Source organism: Neoarius graeffei, chromosome 14, assembly GCF_027579695.1.
Source record: "Neoarius graeffei isolate fNeoGra1 chromosome 14, fNeoGra1.pri, whole genome shotgun sequence".
NCBI lineage: Eukaryota > Metazoa > Chordata > Actinopteri > Siluriformes > Ariidae > Neoarius > Neoarius graeffei.
Window position 1 is genome coordinate 69,377,384 of NC_083582.1, and position 24,169 is coordinate 69,401,552.

General features: G+C 42.5%; 1 protein-coding gene across 1 annotated transcript in view; it reads right to left on the reverse strand.

The window, feature by feature from the left end:
* The window catches only part of dock1 (dedicator of cytokinesis 1), a 742,670-nt gene that overhangs the window by 107,155 nt on the left and 611,346 nt on the right, over positions 1 to 24,169 (reverse strand). Inside the window, exons 38-40 of the mRNA XM_060940282.1 lie at positions 12,900 to 13,019; positions 3,403 to 3,492; positions 3,189 to 3,293 (exon numbers count right to left, since the gene is read on the reverse strand). Of these exons, the coding sequence (XP_060796265.1) occupies positions 3,189 to 3,293; positions 3,403 to 3,492; positions 12,900 to 13,019 (315 nt within the window). The remainder of the gene's footprint in view (positions 1 to 3,188; positions 3,294 to 3,402; positions 3,493 to 12,899; positions 13,020 to 24,169) is intronic.

The window sequence follows — 24,169 nt, forward strand, 5'->3', positions numbered from 1 at the left end:
GTAAGCCGTATGCTACACTGAATACATAGTTCCTAATGGAGCATGCAAACGGCTAACATAATAAGCTTACGACTATGCCTGATCCGTGATACGTTTAGGATAATATTGGCAGGCACGTCTTCTAGTTTATGGCTTCTTAGTTTTATCCTTGAATGAAGCAAAATATTTGATAACCTACATCAGCGTAAGCAAATGACAATCTGTAGCCTCCTTGTCTGGCTAAGTTAGCTTTCCCTCAGTGTTTGCTTTGAGAAACAAGCTTTCACAAGCAAATACATGACTGATATCACGCCGACTTTATGATTACCATGAATGTGTACTCTATGATGTGTACTCTATGAGCACTCTGGAGCGAGTCACTTCCAAGATGGCCGCGCAGACCGCATGGTTACTATTTTTAGCATCATGTCCGAGCACTCTATAGCTCTACGTACCTTTATCTTATGTCGTTTCTCAACACATGTTCTGACAGGAGGACTGTCTTTGGAGGAGTCGCCTTGTCCCAGGCGACTGCTGGATCCGGCATAGCTACTAGTAGACCCCCTCCGGAATACTGTAGGCACTGCCGATGGTAGCAGCACACGTTTGTGCTGAACTGAACACCCAAGAGATTCTTTTAAGCTGGGAAGGGTGTCAAAACAATCCAAATCGAAGTGTTCAGAGCACAGGACGGATGTTGGTGAGGGCTCCCACTTGTCACGAGTGCGCCTGACTTGCTTCACCCACTTCGCATGCAGCTCGGGATCTCTGGGAAACTTGAATAAACTTACCCCATCCTTGTGGGTTTTGGAGCAAAAGCCGGCAACACAACGCGAAGGCAGAATAAATAAATAAATAAATAAAATAATGTATAATAATAAGACTAATAATGATAAACTGAACACCTCTCGCATCAACAACAAACTGGTAAGTGAGGAGGAAGATTCTTTCGCTGACGTCATATAGCTCCTCCTCCTCATTCGTCTCCTGGGTGCTGCAGCCCCGTCAAATTTGCCCAAATAGCTGCGTTTTTTTATCATAACTTGTAAAATAGGCGCCTTCGTGAATTAATATATGGATCATCGGGAATTACTTTTTATGTTATAAAACATCGCCAAAGATGTCAAAAACGTGTCATCAGCCCTTTAAATTAACAACTCTAACCCCTATTAACATGTTCTTGATAACGATCTAATGTCAGAGGTGTGCGACAGTTAAATAGCAAGGATTTACATCCAGTCAGTCTGTAGTGGCAACATGTCTCTATGGTTGAATCTTGAGACCAGTCAGCAACACTTACGACGATAAAACATTAGCGATACTTGTTTTGTGACCTCCGTTGTCTTCCGAGGGATTTGTTGCAACAGAGTATGAAGCAAAGATTATTTATTGCTTTTGGGTAATTTATTCATGAGTACTAACATTTGCATACCCAGAGGACAAAATGATGAGGAAGAAGAAGTGTCATTTTTACCAATCAGACTGCAAGTTATGTTTCATACATTCAACCAAAAAACCAACTATCATGCTCAGGCATGCACAGTGATCAAAAATCAAAATTAATTCTGAATAGCTGGTTTGTTAATTAGAGTAGACTCATATTTCATATATAGCACGTAGAGAATAAATATAGGATATTACACGGTTGTGCAAAGATATGAAGTTTATCTTCCGAGTAGTGAATGTATATATCATGAGTGAGCAAACGAACGAGTGAAATATTTTTCAACACGAGAAGATATTTATGTCTTTGCATCGCCATGTAATGTTCTTTATATTATATGGACACGTCCACAAAAACACGCAAGTTAATCAAAAGAATATTAATTACGAAGCGGTTTACCATTTTCATACCACATGTCCAGTTAGCAGGAAGACACTGGGAGTGACGTCATTGGAGTGAAATAATAGAAAATGCATCACTCTGATCCGCAATGTATTTCATATGAAAAATGCGAGTTTTTTAACACGAGAAGATAAACTACATATCTTCAAGCCAAGGTGTGATTTTCTTTATATTATATAGACACATTCACAAACAAAAAGTACCCAAATATATCAAAACAATTTATCGATTTCCTCACAAGTGACATACAGAAATTTATGTCATGGTTTTGGTTCTCCATGTCCCGGCTGTAGCTCGTATGAAAAATATGAGTTATGTATTTCCCAGTAAAATGCATTTTATATATATATATATATATATATATATATATATATATATATATATATATATAAATTTAGCAGCTATTCCATGAAATCGAGTTGTACATGAGCTGACACCTGACAAGGCACGTAGTTCCGAGTTGGCTATAAGCCATATACGACGAGATTGAGTGGAATAACTGTTTTATTCTATCCACATTCACTGGCTTTTGAGAAACAGAGCATTTTTTGCAAATTTTATAAATTAAAAACTTTATACAAAACATCTGACAAAATCATTTCCACTTAGAATGTAAGCAAACCAGCAAAATGACAGTAGAAATTTGTGAAAAATGCTATAATAATAATTCTTGAAAAAAAAAACGTTCATCCCATTAAATACTTTTTTCCATATTTTATTACTTTTTTTGTAACGTTTGGGGGTTTGTTTTTGAGTAGAGTTTTTATTTCATCCTTGTTTGGCTCAGGAACACGCTCCGCCATTTTGTTTTTCTCTACTCATGATATATGAGCTGACAGCCTAGTAGCAGAGTAGCTAATCAGAGCATGCGACTGCTCGTATCCAGTGAATGTGGATAGAATGTGTGTGTTTCTGGTTTTACTCAGAACTCGGCATGTTTTAAAGTTTTGCACACAACTATAAGAGTAACTCGGGGCGGCACGGTGGTGTAGTGGTTAGCGCTGTGGCCTCACAGCGAGAAGGTCCGGGTTCGAGCCCCGTGGCCGGCGAGGGCCTTTCTGTGCGGAGTTTGCATGTTCTCCCCGTGTCCACGTGGGTTTCCTCCGGGTGCTCCGGTTTCCCCCACAGTCCAAAGACATGCAGGTTAGGTTAACTGGTGACTCTAAATTGAGCGTAGGTGTGAATGTGAGTGTGAATGGTTGTCTGTGTCTATGTGTCAGCCCTGTGATGACCTGGCGACTTGTCCAGGGTGTACCCCGCCTTTCGCCCGTAGTCAGCTGGGATAGGCTCCAGCTCGCCTGCGACCCTGTAGAACAGGATAAAGCAGCTAGAGATAATGGATGGATGGATAAGAGTAACTCACCCTGAGGAAAGAAGGGAAACCCAGACCATAATAACCCACTGCAAAGTAGTCTGGTTTTGGTCTGATCACCTTCACTATGTTCTCATAGAACTGTGCCTGCTTCCTCTGAGAGAGAGAGAGAGAGAGAGAATGTCTCATTCTTCAGTTGGTTGATGTACATTTAAATATGCATGCTGTGTAGTGAGATTCACACAGACAACATGCTTAGACGCACCAGTAAAGCACTGAGCTGCTCAAAGTCAAACATCTCATTCTCGTACTGTTCTGCAAGCTCCTTCCCCAGTAAGATGGCCTCCTCCCACATCTGTACAACAGGACACACACATGAACTAATTAGACAATTTATAATCAAAAGCTGTCTTTCAGATTTTTATATTACTACTTAATCAGAAAAATCAATAAAGATAAAGATGAACAAAGTAAATTCTGTTAAATAAATAAGCAACAGTATACAGCTTTGAGGAACACGTTAAACATACGTAGGAGGTACCTGGGTCAGAGATTAATGGTGCACTGAAGCAGCACTACAGTATAATATGATGCACATAATGCCAATCACACACAACTGAAAGCCGACACCCACACAACTGTCTCAGGACTATAGTTAAACTTGGAAAAAAAAAAAAAACACTCACATTGATTACACAAAACAAAATTTAATAAAAAAAAAAGACAATAAAGATACTGTATAATAATACTGTAGAATTAATGGCTTCAAACAGCATTAATATGTAAAGATCTAGAGATAATATGGAGGCTTACAGGCTTTACCAGATACTTCTAAAGAAAAAAATAAAATAAAATAAATAAAAAGCCACCTGACAGCGTTTGATGTGAATGTTCTGTAATATACGCGCATGCATACATGGTATATTTGTACCAGTCGTGCTATTTTGGTGCTTGGGAGCTTTTGTTTGCTCAAACTGATAATGCACGAGTTTTCTGATTGGGATTGATGGATTATCGTTATTAGTGCTGCTCCTAATGAGGTGAATAATTCAGCCCCAGAAGGGAGAAAATCGTTTCCACAGTGTTTGAACATAGCAATTGTTGTAATGGCACAAAACAAAAGCTTTAAATAAAATATAATAATATTCCAGTTCTGCTACTGAACTGTAAATTCAGCAGGGTAATTCATTTAACCTATGAATGTCTCCATTCATTAGTGGAGTTCAGAGGAGAACTAATAGAGTACTATGGAGCCAAAGATCGAGATAGAGACAAGGAGAGGAAGTGGGCTGAGGATGGCCGGTCGTGTTTGGTCTCTCGGCTTCCACTCTCACTTTCTCTCTTCATCTCTTCTTCATTCTCTGTGGCCTTCTGGCCAAGTCCCAACAGGAGGAGCTACATTTAAAATAGCTTTGCTAGAAAAGGGTGCACTCAGTCCCTGACAGTGTGTGTAAAGTGAAGCGTGCCAGGATGTCGAACCCTTACTTGAGAACAAGCTGCTCTTCCACTTTCTCACCCCCGCAACCCCTGCCTACACACACAGGCTTGAAAGAGGCCTCAGTAGGGAGTTCTAATTATGGGACTGGCAACGGCAGGGAAATACTCACCTACCTCACACACACAATTTGTGTCCCCAAGCAACATAATGAGCTTCAGAATGAGGGAGAAAGCGACAGGGAATCTGTGACCACACTGTTGAGTGAAGAGCTCTCCATGTCTCTTGAATATTCAACAATATTCAGGGCTCCACTGTGATACGGAAACCTAATGGAGATCGAACAGCTTTGGACAAGCACAAGGTGGACTGAGGTCCACTCCTCTGGTTCTAATATCCACTGCACTCCTCCAGGAGTATGCTCTCAGCTTGCTTCAAAATATGAAGACATCACTTTAAATGCTTTCTGCTGTTCTTGGAGCTGGAGAGTGTGTTCGTTCCCTAGAATGCTAAGCGCATCAGTAGAGAGTGGTTGCTTCAGGAATACAGAGTTTAATACTTTATTCGGTAATGCTGCTGTGCCTGATACACCATCAATGCCATTACCATGTCGCAGTCCCTGCTGTGCTGAGACAGGTTCCCTACTCAGATGATATATTTGCTCAGAGGTGATTTTATTGATGGACGGATGGATGGAGCAGAGAGGGACCGTTGCATGTACCCAACAACAGAAGGCGATAGTAATTGTAGAGTGGTGCTTGAAAGTTTGTGAACCCTTTTGAATTTTCTATATTTCTGCATAAATATGACCTAAAACAACATCAGATTTTCACACAAGTCCTAAAAGTAGATAAAGAGAACCCAGTTAAACAAACGAGACAAAAATATGATACTTGGTCATTTATTTATTGAGGAAAATGATCCAATATTACATATCTGTGAGTGGCAAAAGTATGTGAACCTCTAGGATTAGCAGTTAATTTGAAGGTGAAATTAAAGTCAGGTGTTTTCAATCAATCAGGTGTGAGTGGGCACCCTGTTTTATTTAAAGAACAGGGATCTATCAAAGTCTGATCTTCACAACACGTGTTTGTGGAAGTGTATCATGGCATGAACAAAGGAGATTTTTGAGGACCTCAGAAAAAGCATTGTTGATGCTCATCAGGCTGGAAAAGGTTACAAAACCATCTCTAAAGAGTTTGGACTCCACCAATCCACAGCCAGACAGATTGTACACAAATGGAGGAAATTCAAGACCATTGTTACCCTCTCCAGGAGTGGTTGACCAACAAAGATCACTCCAAGAGCAAGGCGTGTAATAGTTGGTGAGGTCACAAAGGACCCCAGGGTAACTTCTAAGTAACTGAAGGCCTCTCTCACATTGGCTAATGTTAATGTTCATGAGTCCACCATCAGGAGAACACTGAACAACACTGGCATGTATGGCAGGGTTGCAAGGAGAAAGCCACTGCTCTCCAAAAAGAACATTGCTGCTCGTCTGCAGTTTGCTAAAGATCATGTGGACAAGCCAGAAGGCTATTGGAAAAATGTTTTGTGGACGGATGAGACCAAAATAGAACTTTTTGGTTTAAATGAGGAGTGTTATGTTTGGAGAAAGGAAAGCACTGCATTCCAGCACAAGAACCTTATCCCATCTGTGAAACATGGTGGTGGTAGTATCATGGTTTGGGCCTGTTTTGCTGCATCTGGGCCAGGACGGCTTGCCATCATTGATGGAACAATGAATTCGGAATTATAGCAGCGAACTCTAAAGGAAAATGTCAGGACATCTGTCCATGAGCTGAATCTCAAGAGAAGGTGGGTCATGCAGCAAGACAACGACCCTAAGCACACAAGTTGTTCTACCAAAGAATGGTTAAAGAAGAATAAAGTTAATGTTTTGGAATGGCCAAGTCAAAGTCCTGACCTTAATCCAATGGAAATGTTGTGGAAGCACCTGAAGCGAGCAGGTCATGTGAGGAAACCCACCAACATCCCAGAGTTGAAGCTGTTCTGTACGGAGGAATGGGCTAAAATTCCTCCAAGCCGGTGTGCAGGACTGATCAACAGTTACCGCAAACGTTTAGTTGCAGTTATTGCTGCACAAGGGGGTCACACCAGATACTGAAAGCAAAGGTTCACATACTTTTGCCACTCACAGATATGTAATATTGGATCATTTTCCTCAATAAATAAATGACCAAGTATCATATTTTGGTCTCATTTGTTTAACTGGGTTCTCTTTATCTACTTTTAGGACTTGTGTGAAAATCTGATGTTTTAGGTCATATTTATGCAGAAATATAAAAAATTCTAAAGGGTTCACAAACTTTCAAGCACCACTGTATATAATGACATGCCAGTTTACTGTCAGAACCACTCTTGACTGGCCAAAACTGTCCCTATTGGTTCATTTATACAACACGTGACATGAAGAGGCTTTTATGTGTAACATAAAACTAGGGCTATCAATCGATTAAAATACTTCATCACATTTTTTTTCATCTGTTCTAACTGTCCCTTACACGCATATTTTTCAAGTTTTTGGGGAGTGGGAGTGGACAAATATGCTTGCTTTATGCAAATGTATGTGGCCAGGTCTGGAAGGATAAGTTTGGACACAACAAAAATTTATTTTTTTGTCATTTTATTCCCCCACTGCATTTAAAAAATAAAGCAATGTTAATTTTATAATGTTGAGGATTTTAGCACAATTCACTGTGAACAGAACAATACTGAAAGCAAAGGTTCACATACTTTTGCCACTCACAGATATGTAATATTGGATCATTTTCCTCAATAAATAAATGACCAAGTATCATATTTTGGTCTCATTTGTTTAACTGGGTTCTCTTTATCTACTTTTAGGACTTGTGTGAAAATCTGATGATGTTTTAGGTCATATTTATGCAGAAATATAAAAAATTCTAAAGGGTTCACAAACTTTCAAGCACCACTGTAGAACCCATGGTCGAGAAATAAAGACACAGAAAGCAGTATTTAGTATGTGTGACTTGGCTTTTATATTTAATTTACTTTTTATTTTCTCTCCCCTTTTTACCAAGACACTTTTCAGCACATTGTTAAATAAAACCACCACACAAACGCACGTGTCTCAGCTTTCTCGCAGCTCAGCTCATTCCACGTGCTCTCTTGTTCATCCCCCACGGAACACACACAATTGTGCAAAAAGAACCATGATAATCATCCACAGGTGCACTCACTCCGTCTCCTGGACTCCTCCCGCCATTCACAAACATCGCTCAACCACACATATTAATTGAACACCTACAAAGTGCACCAATACCTGATGAAAGCACCACTCAGTGACAGTGGTGGTGCTGATCTTTGGGTAATTGATATGGTACAGGTAGGTACACAACACACAGGGCTGCGATCATAAGATATTCTATTTGTTATTGGCGTGATACGTTCAGGTGCTTTCACAGATGAAGTATTTAGTCTGGTTGAACAGAACTTTGGTGTGTTTTACCCCCTTGGTGCATTTTGGTTAAGCATGTGAGAACTCTGCAATCACAGTCAGTGGTGAAGGAAAACAATTAGTCCAACATCTCATTCCCAGTCACACCGAAAACCGTATATTTTCCGCTATTATGCTGTAATGGTGTCCTGTGAGAATGGGAGCAAAATGGCAAAGTCGAAGCATTAATATCTCCCCTGGCAACATAGGAACATTTACAGTAATCTTTTGCCATGGCTCCAATCTTAAATGGTGAGCTCTCAGCTTGGGCTTTTTACGACAATGGACTTGCTGCCTCGTGAATTATACATCATATCCGGTCTGGCATGTTTTATGTCTCACGGAGGTTCACGCTTGATAGCATTTTGTTAAATGCGGTGTGGTGGGAACATGCGACAGCCGTTATGGAAGACTGAGCGGGAATGAAATTTTGCTCTACTCTGTGCTGTTTTTAGCTCGTACAACAATGGATTTCGTATGTGAAAGGAGCTCAAGAGCGTGTGAGCAAGATGGTCTCAGTCCGCTTCCGAGTGAATCCTAGGATGTACTCACACTAGGCATGATTGCATGGTACTCCACCCGAGAGCAATTGTTCCCGCTCCCCGCTGGCCTGCACTCACAATGTGCTTAATGTTCTGGGCCCGAGTAAGCTTACATCATCACGATGCAACTTTTTGTGCTGAACAAAAGCACAATGAAGTTCATGACCGTTTTTACACCGGAGTTGTTTTGGGTGTGGTGCCACATGGTCCTCTCACATGTCATACAGTTTTATCAATAATGCAACCTAGTGATTTTCAGAGGCAGCTGTCATTAAAGGAGAAATCTGCTCTCCGACTACAATTAGCGTTCATCAGTTAGGTGAGAACCAGACGCGCTATTAACCCGAATGTTCTTCAACCTTCGTGTTATCTAGAGACCCGTCGACACGTCTTTTCGATGCCAAGTCGACGGGTAATTTTCTGCAACGACGGGCTTCAAAATTCCTATTACAGAAAATTCTGATGAAACAACAAGATCAACTGTGAGCTACTGCTGACTTGCGTATCCCCCCGCTCTAGCTTACGTCAGAATGCAAGCAATCAAAGGAATAGGACACTTATTATGAATGCTGACTCCAACAAATAATGAACCCTGAAACAAATCAGTCAAGAGCAGTGTCTCTCACCAGGGATTTCAAATTTCATCCTGGTAAACTGTCATTTTGAAATAGCATTTTGTTTCTTGAAATAGCGTCAAAATCCACCCTATATGTTTCGTACGGTAAATACATTCAGTCGGTAAACAGGAAGTCAATGTGCGACAGACCTGAAAACGGTACACACTGTATAGAACCCCAAGCTGGAGCTCAGTACTAAATATCAAGCAGTTATGATTTGTAGTTGCTGAGAAAAATGTTACGAAAACTTTGTAAATCCACACTATATGTTTCGGAAATACATTCAGTCAGCAAACAGGAAGTCGATGTGGGACAGACCTGAAAACGGTATACACGGTATAGAACCCCAAGCTGAAGCTCGGTACCAAATATCAAGCAGTTGTGATTTGCAGTTGCTGAGAAAAATGTTACGGACATTTTGTAAATCTACCCTCTATGTTTCGTAAATACATTCAATCGGTAAACAGGAAGTTGATGTGTGACAGACCTAAAAACGGTATACATGGTATAGAACCCCAAGCTGAAGTTTGGTACCAAGTACCAAGTGGATATGATTTGTGGTTGCTGAGAAAAAGGAGTGTTTTCGACGCTACCAGCTTGGTATCGAATGGACACACAGAGGTAAACCAGTATACCCCCCTCCTTCAGAGCAGGGGTGTAATAATAATAATAATAATAACAACGAGCAATGTTAGTTGCACTGGCAAATCAAAATAAATGCCAGTGGACAAGTGGGGAACCCAAACAACCCCCAGACCTCCCCTAGCATTAGCTGCCTACTACTTTTTTTTTTTAGCCGGCTACTTCAGATTTTCTGGAGAAGCCTGTCTAATGTTTATACACGTTCAATATGTACAGTGGGGCAAAAAAGTATTTAGTCAGTCACCAATTGTGCAAGTTCTCCCACTTAAAAAGATGAGAGAGGCCTGTAATTTTCATCATAGGTACACTTCAACTATGAGAGACAGAATGAGAAAAAAAAAAATCCAGAAAATCACATTGTCTGATTTTTAAAGAATTTATTTGCAAAGTATGGTGGAAAATAAGTATTTGGTCAATAACAAAAGTTCATCTCAATACTTTGTTATATACCCTTTGTTGGCAATGACAGAGGTCAAACGTTTTCTGTAAGTCTTCACAAGGTTTTCACACACTGTTGCTGGTATTTTGGCCCATTCCTCCATGCAGATCTCCTCTAGAGCAGTGATGTTTTGGGGTTGTCGCTGGGCAACACGGACTTTCAAATCCCTCCAAAGATTTTCTATGGGGTTGAGATCTGGAGACTGGCTAGGCCACTCCAGGACCTTGAAATGCTTCTTACGAAGCCACTCCTTCGTTGCCCAGGCGGTGTGTTTGGGATCATTGTCATGCTGAAAGACCCAGCCATGTTTCATCTTCAATGCCCTTGCTGATGGAAGGAGGTTTTCACTCAAAATCTCACGATACATGGCCCCATTCATTCTTTCCTTTACACGGATCAGTCGTCCTGGTCCCTTTGCAGAAAAACAGCCCCAAAGCATGATGTTTCCACCCACATGCTTCACAGTACGTATGGTGTTCTTTGGATGCAACTCAGCATTCTTTCTCCTCCAAATACGACAAGTTGAGTTTTTACCAAAAAGTTCTATTTTGGTTTCATCTGACCATATGACATTCTCCCAATCCTCTTCTGGATCATCCAAATGCTCTCTAGCAAACTTCAGACGGGCCTGGACATGTACTGGCTTAAGCAGGGGGACACGTCTGGCACTGCAGGATCTGAGTCCCTGGCGGCGTAGTGTGTTACTGACGGTAGCCTTTGTTACTTTGGTCCCAGCTCTCTGCAGGTCATTCACTAGGTCCCCCCGTGTGGTTCTGGGATTTTTGCTCACCGTTCTTGTGATCATTTTGACCCCACGGGGTGAGATCTTGCGTGGAGCCCCAGATCGAGGGAGATTATCAGTGGTCTTGTATGTCTTCCATTTTCTAATAATTGCTCCCACAGTTGATTTCTTCACACCAAGCTGCTTACCTATTGCAGATTCAGTCTTCCCAGCCTGGTGCAGGTCTACAATTTTGTTTCTGGTGTCCTTTGACAGCTCTTTGGTCTTGGCCATAGTGGAGTTTGGAGTGTGACTGTTTGAGGTTGTGGACAGGTGTCTTTTATACTGATAACGAGTTCAAACAGGTGCCATTAATACAGGTAACGAGTGGAGGACAGAGGAGCCTCTTAAAGAAGTTGTTACAGGTCTGTGAGAGCCAGAAATCTTGCTTGTTTGTAGGTGACCAAATACTTATTTTACCGAGGAATTTACCAATTAATTCATGAAAAATCCTACAATGTGATTTCCTGGATTCTTTCCAACCATTCTGTCTCTCATAGTTGAAGTGTACCTATGATGAAAATTACAGGCCTCTCTCATCTTTTTAAGTGGGAGAACTTGCACAATTGGTGGCTGACTAAATACTTTTTTGCCCCACTGTACATGTAAAGGTTAGCTTCTGTGGTTGGGACACACCATGCTAATCAGGACTGAGCATTGCAAAATTAAGCACAAAGGCTACATGTGCAATAAAATGGCATAAAATAAAGAACTTTCTTGAAATAATTTGAGTTGACTGATTCCTTTTTCAGAAATTCACTGTATAAAACACCTTATTTTAAGAGCTTCTCCCAACTGCTTTTTCATGCCAAGATTGCACCAGAGGGCCCCAAATTTGCTTCAATATTTCAAATTTTCCCAGGGGAGTATGCCCCCAGACCCCCCTAGCAGTTCTTCACTCACCCATCAGACACCCTTTTCTCAATTTCTAGATAATACCATCTCCAATAAATAAAAAAATGTACTTCATAGTGTTTGAGTTCTGTGCTTGAGCATGGTTTGGAATCACACTTTGCACGAGCCCAATTGAACCGTACCCAAGCGTTCCTCTTCCAAGCAGTCCAAGTGAACTGCACCCGAGCGATCACAGTAGTCAAACGAACTGGACTTTGGGGTCAAACGTGCATTGGTGTGGTACGGCTCGCCTAACGTGTGTCCACCCCAGGGCAGTTCGACTGTTGTGAAGCGAACTGACTCTGAATCAGTCCAGCTGCAAGAAGTGAACGCAACCTGACACGATTTTGGGACATGGACATCTTTTTGTGATTGATCCGAATTGACAAACTGCGCAAAATGAGTTGAAACGTGATATGCTTGGAAATCTGGATTGATCCGGAAAAGAAAATAAATGCACGATGGTGTTTTCTTTTTGGGGGGATTTTTGTGAATTCTACGCACACATACCAAAGGTGGTTTTTTTCTCTTGCTGTACTAACCAATTAAAAAAGTTATACGAGTACATTTCCATCATTTCTTATACACCACACGGCCAGCATTTTTTGTTTCGTTTAATAATTAGCAATCAGGAACCAACCAAACACATCAATTACCCCTGTCTCAGACTACACAAACACACTAATAAGTGGAAAAGCTTTTTTTTTTTAAATATAATCTATAATCTGACCTTTAAAGCAAAGCTGTGCATTAATTGAGTGTGTTTATCTTGTGTTTTATGCGTTTATGAGCTAACACAGAACAGAAAAACTCCATAACCTTTACAGGTTGCCCAATAAAGATTCAGTTTCGGTCCTTCGAATCTTATTCATACAGGAGCAGCAGAGGAAGTGAAGAGTTTATTATCTTGCGTTTATAAACTGTTCGTTACCTTTCCCTTGTCGAAGTAGTTGATAATCTCTTGGTAGAGCTGGTCCTTGAGCTGACCTTGAGTGCTCGCCTGATATCCATCTCTCTGAGTCAGGTGAGCTGCACAGGCCTCTTCTGACCACTGCGGATACAACACATAATACCTTTCAACACTTCACCATGCTTCAATCATACACAACACATTTTAAATCTCTAATTAGCACACAAACACACAAGAAAGCAGAAATAAAGTCTAATAATTTAAGTTCATATACAGTAATCTATGCTGCTTACTGGATTGTCTCGCTTTATATACGCAACCACTAAAGTCCACAGAAGATCAGATAGATTTAGAGGGAATCTCACAATGTCCCTGAGATTCCACTTGGTTTAATAAACAACCAAGAAAAAAGGAAGAATGATAAAGATTCGCACCATCTCTCATTTTATGCTGACTCTACAGTACACATACTCTCTCTGACTGGAGCATGCCGAGAATAACGAGCACCCTGCACAGCCAGGTCCAATCAGCTGACCAGCAGGCAAGCCCAGCCATTTGCTAGTGTGTGGAAGTGCTGTTTTTTTGCTCAGGGCCCTGTCAGACCTGATTCACTGCAGTGCAAATGTAATTGATATTTCATGTAACGCAACACAGGGTAAACTTCCCCAGGAAAGAAACATCTCTTGCAAACAAGAGGCTCCTGGTGAAACAGCCAGCTGCTCGACATACAAAGCTACGTGTGAATTTGTGCTCTTTCAAAAAGTCAAATGCCTCTGCATGCAGAGCAGAGCAGGACACGTTAATCACTAAAGCGGGTAAAATACCGCAAACTCGCAAACACAGAAGAGGACAAATGCATACACTGTGCTCTCAGAACCAATTATGTAATGTAAATGTTTAATTTGTAAAATGTCATGTCTTACTTTTAGCTGCCAAGTCCATTGAAAGATACACATCTTTAACATAAAAAACAAACAAACAATGGACTTACTTTCAGAACCAGAACGTCAAGACATAGCAGCTCATCTGGCTTGCCATCAAAGCAACCATGACGACCAAAACATCAAACAGAACCGAAATGTGACAATGTGAGAGAGGACGAACCTCTACGACAACAGGAAAATCAACAAAGGACTAAATTTTGTTCCCCAAGGAAAGATCCACCCAAAACACCCATCAGAACTGAATTTGCATAATAAATGAGAGGGGAGATACAATTCTAGTCAGAAGAAAATTGGTTAAGTTGACCTAATTACTAATTTGTTAGCAAAAACTTGACTATGGACCCTTTTCACGTGACGTCACGACAAACGCGGCCGCCATTTTGGACATGTACTACCAGTAGTTTACCACAGCCAACACTGAGGAACGGCAGCAAAGAAGGTTTTTACTTTCAGCAAGACTTCCATCATGCCACTATATTGTTGTGCACCTGGATGTAGTAACCATCAACAAACAAGGCAAGGGTTATCATTTTATCGGATCCCGACAGAGAAGATGGATAGCGGCCATTAACAGATTGGCAGCCCTCAGCATACCAACGCTTGTGTAGTGACCACTTTGTTGGAGGTAAGACGAATAAAATTAGCCAGAAAAGGCATTACATTGCTGTTAACATTCTGTGGCAGCGAGTGTGTAACCAAATAGGCTAAAATAACCCATTGTAACCTCTTTGTTCTTCTGTAGTAGCTATTGTTGACTAGCTAATGTCAACAAGTAGCTGGTATGTTACTGTAGCAATGTTTACGTTCAATCATTTGGATGACTGTTAAAACCTTTCAGTCTCAAGTTTTTCCTTTACTGTATTTACTAGTTTACTGTAATTATGATCCGGCAGCTATTTACACCGGATCCAGTGTAAATAGCTGCCGGAGCCAACGTCCGAGGTTCCGGAGCGCGCTCCGGCTTGCTCCCCCTCAAATTAAGCAGCACGCTCCAGCTTGCTCCCCCTCAAATTAAGCAGCGCGCTCCGGCTTGCTCCCGGAGTGCTCCGGCCGAGGTTCCGGAGCGCGCTCCGGCCGAGGTTCCCCTCAAATTAAGCAGCGCGCTCCGGCTTGCTCCCGGAGCGCTCCAGCCGAGGTTCCGGAGCGCGCTGCTTAATTTGAGGGGAACCTCGTCCGGAGCGCGCTCCGGAACCTCGGCCGGAGCACTCCGGGAGCAAGCCGGAGCGCGCTGCTTAATTTGAGGGGGAGCAAGCCGGAGTGCGCTCCGGAACCTCGACCGGAGCACTCCTGGAGCAAGCCGGAGCGTGCTGCTTAATTTGAGGGGGAGCAAGCCGGAGCGCGCTCCGGAACCTCGGACGGAGCACTCCTGGAGCAAGCCGGAGCGCGTTCCGGAACCTCGGACGTTCGCGTGTATGTCGATGGGTTTTTAATGACATAGGTATACAGATCATGTGGGCCGAAGTCAGGTAAAGACGAGGGCTTCGTGTACTTCCGTATGTCAGTGAACAATCCTGGTGGAAGCAGGTAAACGCCGTTCTCTAAGCCTGCTAACCTCAATTTTTGCAAATACCTCTCCCTCTGCTCGCCCTGTAAATGCCCTACGTCGCTGGATAGTGAAGGTGTTTTCTGCATCTCGCTCCTTTTTCTTTTATGTTTTTCGTTTGTCGCCTTCCTCGCATTCAAACTGATTTGAGCCAAAGTCCACTACATGCCCAAAATGGCGGTCGCGTTTACGAAGGTCACGTGACTGAAAAGGGTCTATACAATGACCAAGTGTTGTACAGAAGGTCGAGTTCTTTCAAACAAAACAATCAGAACTGAAATTCATTGAGACCTGAGGGAGGAGACATGATTTAACTGAAAATAAACAAAGTTGTAAACAAATTGTTTACAACAGGAAAATCAACAAACAAACGACCAAGTTTTGTTCCTCATGGGAAGACCTACCCAAAACATTGATCAGAACTGAAATCGACGAGAAACGAGAGAGGAGATAGAATTCTAATGAGAGGTCTGGAAATTTCCTTAAAGGAGAACTGAAGACAAATTTATCATCATCAAAATTCTATTTATCTCATTTTATTAAATGCATTTTTGATCGCTATTTTGTCACTGCTATAGCAAGTTAGGAGTGTTTGAAATATGCTCTGTAATACATCAGTCCATATGTCAAAGCGATGGCCGTAAACGAGATTCGTTGAGACCTGTGCGAGACATCGTAGGATGGAAGTAAAACGTACAGCGGAAATCAAAGTGACCAACATCCACCAACGTTGTCAAAAGACGTGCGCGCCCTCTTTCGAATGCTGATGTAATCAAGTCGGAAGTTTTGTTTGTTTTGATAGCAATCAGGAAAGTTTGAAAAAAGTAGGCAGTAATCGTCATTTAAACTCGTTTTTGTGCAATACTTCGTTAGGAAAACAGTTTTCAACATGGCGGCACTGACACCTAGCTGACACTTCACGTTTCGAAGTCTCGCACAAGTCTCATGAAGATCGCACGGATAAGCGACGCCTGCCGTGGACCAAACGAACTAAATTCAACATGGCTAAAAACCGAATAGGCTGATAAGTATAATATTTAATTGCAATTAGTTGCCAATATGAGTCATGATAGAAGGTTACTAAAACCAAAAATGTAATTGAATAACACGTTAATTAAGAAACGTTAACCAATTACTATTATAACGTTAACCATGGTGAAACTGAGCAGGGGGACTTTGCCATTTTTCCGCCTAATGCCCATGGTAAAACTGAGCAGTGGGACTGTGTCTTTTTTTTTTTCAGCATTTTTTTCTGAACCGCACTTCCAGGAGGGGCTGCCATCGCCTCGGGACGTAATTCGCCCCAATGCGAGCCACGGCGCTCCGCTTAGGTTTTGTTTCTATCGGAGGCTCCAGCCCGTTTTGGACGTTCGTAACTCGCGCAGGGGAGGTCCCAGCCTCCCCCACACTTCCCAGCCAGCATTCTCTGCCCTCTCCCCAACGAACCAGCGCTGCCAGGGCGGGCTAGCCCCGCGCCTTGGTCCGTGTTTCAAGACGGGTCGGTTGGGTGGCCGGCGTTGCCGCGGACCCCGAGCGCCCCTTTTTTGGTGACGTGGGCCGGTCCCCGCCCTGGGCGGCGCGGCGCGGTCGGGCGGCGGACTGGGGACAGTCCGGCCCGGTCGACAGCCGTGCCGGAGGCAGAGGGGCCCTGTCCCTAGCTAACCCCGGGGGGGGGGGGTTTGGCAGGGAAGGCACAGAGGTGACTCGCCCGCAGCCCCGGGGGTAATCGGCAAAGTCGGGGCGGGAGGGGCACTGTAAAGCTTTGTCATTTTTCAGCCTCATGCCCATGGTAAAAATGAGTGGTGGGACTTTGTCATTTTTTTTCAGCCTCATGCCCACTTTGTCTTTTTTTTTTCAGCATTTTTTTTCTGAACCGCATTTCCAGGAGGGGCTGCCATCGGCCTCCCAAGCCCGGCTGAGAGCGCTCCTCGTCGGGCACGGCCAGGCGGACAAATGCCCTGGTCCGTCCACCCTGTCTAAAAAATAGGTACAACCTCCCGCCCATAGGAATAGTATGTAGCAAAACTGTCATTTTGGGTCCGGATGATCCTGCATGGTCATAGCACTCCCATAATCAAGGTGGTGTTCACTTCAATATAACTCACTTGGGTACTCACATAATTATTCAAAAATGCATTTTTTCAGATATGAAACTTTTTTGGCTTATGTATTTTTATTGTAGACATATAAGAATGCAATTACTCAAGTAGGTTTTCAGCTGATTCATTGTCAGAAGGAGGGACAGACAAGATGTGAGGATCACAAAGGCTATGTGCGGTGCGGAGTGCTGGACGGACCACCGCCTCATTGTCTCCAAACTCAGCATTCGAGTGCAACCCAAGAGAAGACCCCAGGGTACCAAGGCGCCGAAGCGTGTTAACATCAACAAGCTGAAAGACGGCTTTGCCAAGCAGTCATTTGCTGACACTTTGGAGAAGCGGTTAGATGCCACCATACTTGATGAGGAGGACGTTGAAGTGGCGTGGACCACTCTCCGTGACATTGTGTACAACACAGCCATGGAGTGCCTAGGGCCACCCGCCAGGAAGCACAAGGACTGGTTTGATGAGAATCACACCGAGATCAAGAACCTTCTCGAGAAGAAACGCACCACCTACAAAGAGCGTCTCCACAACCCCAAGTCAACAGCAAAGAAAGATTACTTGCGGAGCATACGCAGTAATGTACGACTCAAACTGCGCGTGATGCAAGACTCCTGGCTGAATGCAAAAGCTGATGAGATCCAAGGCTATGCTGACATGAATGACATGAGAAACTTCTACAACAGCCTGAAAGAAGTCTATGGTCCCAGCAGCTTGGGATCATTCCCCCTGCTCAGCGCAGATGGGACCACGCTCATCACAGAGAAGGACAAAATCCTCGAGCGGTGGGCCGAACACTTTGACAGCGTCCTAAACAGACCGTCCACCATCAATGACGAAGCCATTGCAAGACTACCGCAGATCCCAGTGAATGAGACACTCAATGCTGTCCCTACTCTGGAGGAGATTCAGAAGGCCATCCGCCAGCTGTCTAGCGGCAAAGCACCTGGATCTGACTCCATCCCAGCCGAACTTTACAAGGAGGGTGGCTCAGCGCTGACAGACAAGCTTCTCAATCTCGTCCAGATAATATGGGCGAAAGACGCAGTACCGCAAGATTTCAAAGATGCCTTGATCATCCACATATACAAGAGAAAGGGAAACCGCCAAGCCTGCGACAACCATCGTGGAATCTCCCTACTGGCTATCGCAGGCAAGATCCTGGCCAGAGTCCTCCTGAACCGGCTCAACTTCCACCTTGAGCAGGGACTTCTGCCAGAAAGTCAGTGTGTCTTCCGGAAGAATCGCGGGACCATCGACATGGTTTTTGCTGCGAGGCAACTCCAGGAGCAGAATGTCGCCTTGTACTCAACCTACGTCGATCTGACCAAGGCCTTTGATACTGTAAGCAGATACAGCCTCTGGAGAATCATGGCGAAATACGGCTGCCCCGACAAGTTCATCTCCATCATTCGACAACTGCACAACGGCATGCTGGCCAGAGTCCAGGACTGCGGAGAAACATCTGAGCCGTTCCCAGTCACCAACGGGTGTAAAACAGGGATGTGTCCTGGGTCCCACACTCTTCAGTATGATGTTTTCAGTGATGCTATTGGACGCATTCACTGGTTCAGATGCCAGGATCGATATCAGATATCAACCTCAGAAGGCTCCAAGCAAAAACCAAGGTGAAGTCAGAGTCCATCAACGAACTTCTGTTTACCGATGACTGTGCCCTTAACGCTACCACAGAAGCTGACATGCAATGTAGTGTCGACAAGTTCGCTGAGGCCTGCAACAACTTCGGCCTAACCATCAGCACAAAGAAGACAGAAGTCATGCACCAACCAGCACCAGGGAGACCCTACATCAAACCCAACATTACCATCAACGGGCAAAGACTAAACGTGGTTGATAAGTTCACGTACCTTGGCAGCACCCTCTCCAGATCCGTTGTCATGGACGACGAGATGAACGCCAGACTTGCCAAAGCGAGTGCCACATTTGGTAGACTAAATAAAAACGTGTGGACCCGGAGGGGTATCTCAGAGAAAACGAAGATCAAAGTCTACCATGGCGTAGTCCTCACTGCTCTTCTCTATGGGTGCAAGACCTGGACAGTGTACCGGCGCCATGAAAGGAACCTCAATCACTTCCACACCACCTGTCTTCGGAAAATCCTCGGCATCAGCTGGCAGGAGAAGATCCCGGACACCGAGGTGCTCGCCCGGGCCAATCTACCCAGCATCCACACCATCCTGATGCAGTCGCAGCTACGATGGACAGGACACGTCATGCGCATGGCCGACCACTGCATTCCCAAGAAGCTACTCTGCGGGGAACTGTCACACGGCAAGCACTCCCAAGGAGGCCAGAAAAAGCGCTTCAAGGATACGCTGAAAACTTCCCTCAAGGCATTCGGCATTGACCCAAATGGTTGGGAGCAGACGGCGCCAGATAGGGACAGCTGGCGGGTGGCGGTCAAGCGGGGGGCAAAAGCACATGAAGTTCAGAGGCAAGCAACAGCACAGCAGCGCAGGCAAGCAAGAAAAGCCAATGCCACTCCAGCGTCTGCCGCTGCCATCCCGTGCCCACACTGCCCTCGCCTCTTCAGAGCTCAGATTGGCCTCATTAGCCACCTGCGCACCCACAATTAACCCCTTTTTTTTATTGGATTTCATCTACTCACTTTACACGATACAATAATAAAAACAAGAGACAGAGACAAACAATAAATAACTAACAAAACTTAAATATGCGCGTAGATGAGGGGCAAACTAACGGACTCGAGGTCCCATAAGATAAGCCCCATTTACAAAACACATTATATTACACTACAAAAAATACAACAAAACAGCACGACTCGCACAGCAGTTCATTCTATGTTCATTCTATATCCCATCCTCCAAGCAAAGGTTTGACTTGATGGTCTTCATCGTTCCGATGGACAAAGAAAATTAAGAAATAAAGCAAGTTTAAAAATGACTTCAGTTCTCCTTTAATTTGGCCTAACAAGACCAACTGTGAGCTCCTGCTCATTTACGTATCCCCCCACCCACTCTCACTTACATCAGAATGCAAGCAATCGAAGGAATAGGACACTTATTATGAATGTTGACTTCAACAAATAATTAACCCTGAAACAAGCAAGTAAAGAGCAGTGTCTCTCCCCAGGGATTTCAAATAGCATCCTGGTAAACTGTCATTCTGAAATAGCATTTTACTTCTCGAAATACCGGTAGCACCAAAATCTACGCTATATGTTTCATAAATACATTCAGTCGGTAAACAGGAAGTCAATGTGCGACAGACCTGAAAACGGTACACACGGTATCGAACCCCAAGCTGGAGCTCAGTACCAAATATCAAGCAGCTATGATTTGTAGTTGCTGAGAGAAGTGTTACGAAAATTTTGTAAATCCACGCTGTGTGTTTCGTAAATACATTCAGTCGGTAAACAGGAAGTCGATGTGCGACAGATCTGAAAACGGTATACACGGTATAGAACCCTGAGCTGAGGTTTAGTACCAAGCACCAAATGGCTATGATTTGTGGTTGCTGAGAAAAAGGGTGTCCTTCAGAGCAGGGGTATAATAATTACTAACTCGTTAGCAAAAAATTTGACAAAACGACAACCAAGTTTTGTGCGGCGTGATGAGTTCTTTCAAACATAACAATCGGAAGGGAAATCCATGGAGAACCGACGGAGGAGATACGATTTAACTGAATTGTGGACGACGGACGGACAACGGACACCATGCCATTGCAATAACTCCTCGGCCTACTGGGCAGATGAGCTAATAATTCCCTTTAAACATGAGGGAAGTATGTATCCTTAAAGTGTTATTACATACAAGCAGGTGATTTTAAACAAATGCTCTTTTTCATGGCTGAACTAGAAATAATGTTTTACTGATCATCTAAAAACCACACATTTTTAAATTTAGTCTAATTGCTGGGTTTACATAAAATATTCAAAAATTATAAATAAGATAAAAAAAAAAAACAATAAGTTAAAGATTTTTGCTACATGTTTCTTCAGGTAGACCAGGAAATGGAACATTTATTTCAATGTCAAATCATAAGAAAACATTACTGTGATTAAATAAATAAAAACCAAAATGAAATCTATAATAAAATTGTGATTTTCTCTGATAAAGCAATCATGAATTGCTGCTATATACAAGATCAACGTTTAGCATGACTGCTAACGTTCATTCCGAATGCATCGGAGTACAATAAAATTAATAAAATGTAGTTCTTGAAAGCTGTCGTGTCTATCCTCATGCCCAATTTCTCCACATGAAACTCATACGCTCTTTTCTAAAGCAGGAAAGGACGTGTGCTTTTCTCCCTGGAATGACATTTTAAGGTTGTTTGAATAAGCAAACAAAGGGGCTGTTCAGCTGAGAATAAATCATGCTGTTAAGTGAGTATTATTACAACCTCCCTCGGAACAGAGCTCCAAATACTGCTTACTGCAAATGCATAATGACACAGCTGCAGGAAGCATTTCTGAATTAGGAAGGGAAAAAAAAAAAAAATCACAACGGTAATCCTTTCAACGCTCTTAGCTATGCAGGGAAAGTGGAGCACCGTCACAGCTAAAAGGATGTGTGTGTAGAGGACAAATACTAAAGTCATCGCAGGCAGCTAGGTGTGGACAAAAATACTTAGCAGGCTGCAGATCCTATTTGTAATGGAAGTGAATGGGGCTTCGATAAATAGTTATTAAAAAAAAAAGATAATCCTCATTGAAATATATTTGTACTTTAAGCAATAAATGCGTAAAGGAGAGCAGGGAGACTTGGGACAGTTTGTATTCCCAGAAATTAACTTCAACCAATCAGGTTTTAGATTACATAAGAAGTTAGATGTTGCCTCTTGGAGTAACTGACTTCCTTTGGAGCCATGAACCTGGACACTGCAGTAAGGTTTCTGCAGTTCAATATTTTATCAACCAAAACTTGTATTTTCTACTTCACCGCCACCTCCTTTCTATGCTGTAATGCACGCTGGTGAATTCGGGATTTGTTAGGAATTAAAGTATGTAGCCTAGAGTTAACAGATATAGTATTATTAGCTCATCCGGCCGACAGGCGATGAGTTTACTGTATGCCATCATGTGTTGTCCGTGGTCCGTCTGGCGTTGTCCACATTTCACGAAAATCGCTTCTTCTCTCTGAATTCCGATTTTTATTCTTTTTGGCAGGAAGGGAGATCCTGCCTGGGGTGCATATAGCTTCTACCCAAATTTGCATAATTGCAATTAATAACGAAGATATGGAGTAATTCAGCCTGAATGAGCAGTTTCCACACAAATCGCTTCTTCTCCCTCAATTCTTCACCGATTTTGATTCTTTCTGCCATGAAGGTTTATGGAACAGACTGGAGACAGAAATAAAACAAAGTGCAAATATAAATCTGTTTAAAAAAAGGTACAAAAAATATTTTTAAACAAGTATATAGAAGAGGAAGTATGTTAACGGAGGATGATGAGGGATAAATAGAATAGGGTTGATTGTTATATTAGAACTAACTTAGTATATGGTATATATTTATTTATGGGGATAGTTTATATATTTATATTTACAGGGATAGGTATGTAGTAGATATTTATTTTTGTAATTATATATTTATATAGATATTTATGAAGTGTATATATGGTATATAGTATATATATATATATTTTTTTGTAGTTATATATTTATATAGATATTCATGAAGTGTATATATGGTATGTAGTATATACTTTGGTAATTATATATTTATATAGATATTCATGAAGTGTATATATGGTATATATTTTCATAAGTGTATTACTGTAGTTTGGATTTCGGGGTAGTTAAAAAGGGGTGGGAAATTAAAAAAGTATTGTACTTCTTCCCACTCCTTTTTCGAATAATGTGCGGTGTTTTGTAATGTCTTAGCTCTTTATTTTATTTATTTTTTTAATTTCTCATTTTCTTTCTTTTCTATGTACAAATAGTTACATACATTTTTTATACATGTTCGAAATAAAAATAAATTCATTCATTCATTCAAGGTAGGGATGCCTAGGGTGCATATAACGTCTACCCAGATTTGATTTCTCACGGGGCTGGAATGAGCTACGCTGTCATTGATGGTCTCGTTTATTCAACTATAAATTCTGGGGGGACGGGGGACGGGACACTTAAGGATTTTTTCTTCGAGTTCATCATGCTATAGGTTTTTTTTTTCCTTGTGGTTTACAAATATAAATTGTTGTTAAAAATGTGGGAGTGTACTTGCATGAGGATTAAAACTTATTTCATTCCTTTTTGAGAATGGAACCGTTTTGTCGAGTCAGGTTTTGGGTAAACTGACATTTTTCTATCGCTGTACTAGCAGTGTGTGTTCATACAGTTCATATGTTACAAGTTCTGATGACAAATAAAAAATTAAAAACATGTAGGCCTGGGGATGCTATTTCTGTTCCATGTCTCCCCACTGTTACCTCTTTTCCACCAAATCAGTTCCAGGGCTGGTTCGGGGCCAGTGCTGGTGCTGGTTCACAACTCGTTCAACTTGCGAGCCAGCTGAGAACCAGTTTGCTTTTCCATAGCTCGCGGTGCTAAGGGAAGACATGTCATTACGTCGCTGTATACGTCATTATGTCGCTGTATACGTCAGTTACGTCGCTATGTTTGCATAAACCTTGGCGCGAATATCGAAGCAAAAACAACACGGAAGAAGAAGCAGCAGCAACAACAACAATAATAATAATGGATGACTTCGCGT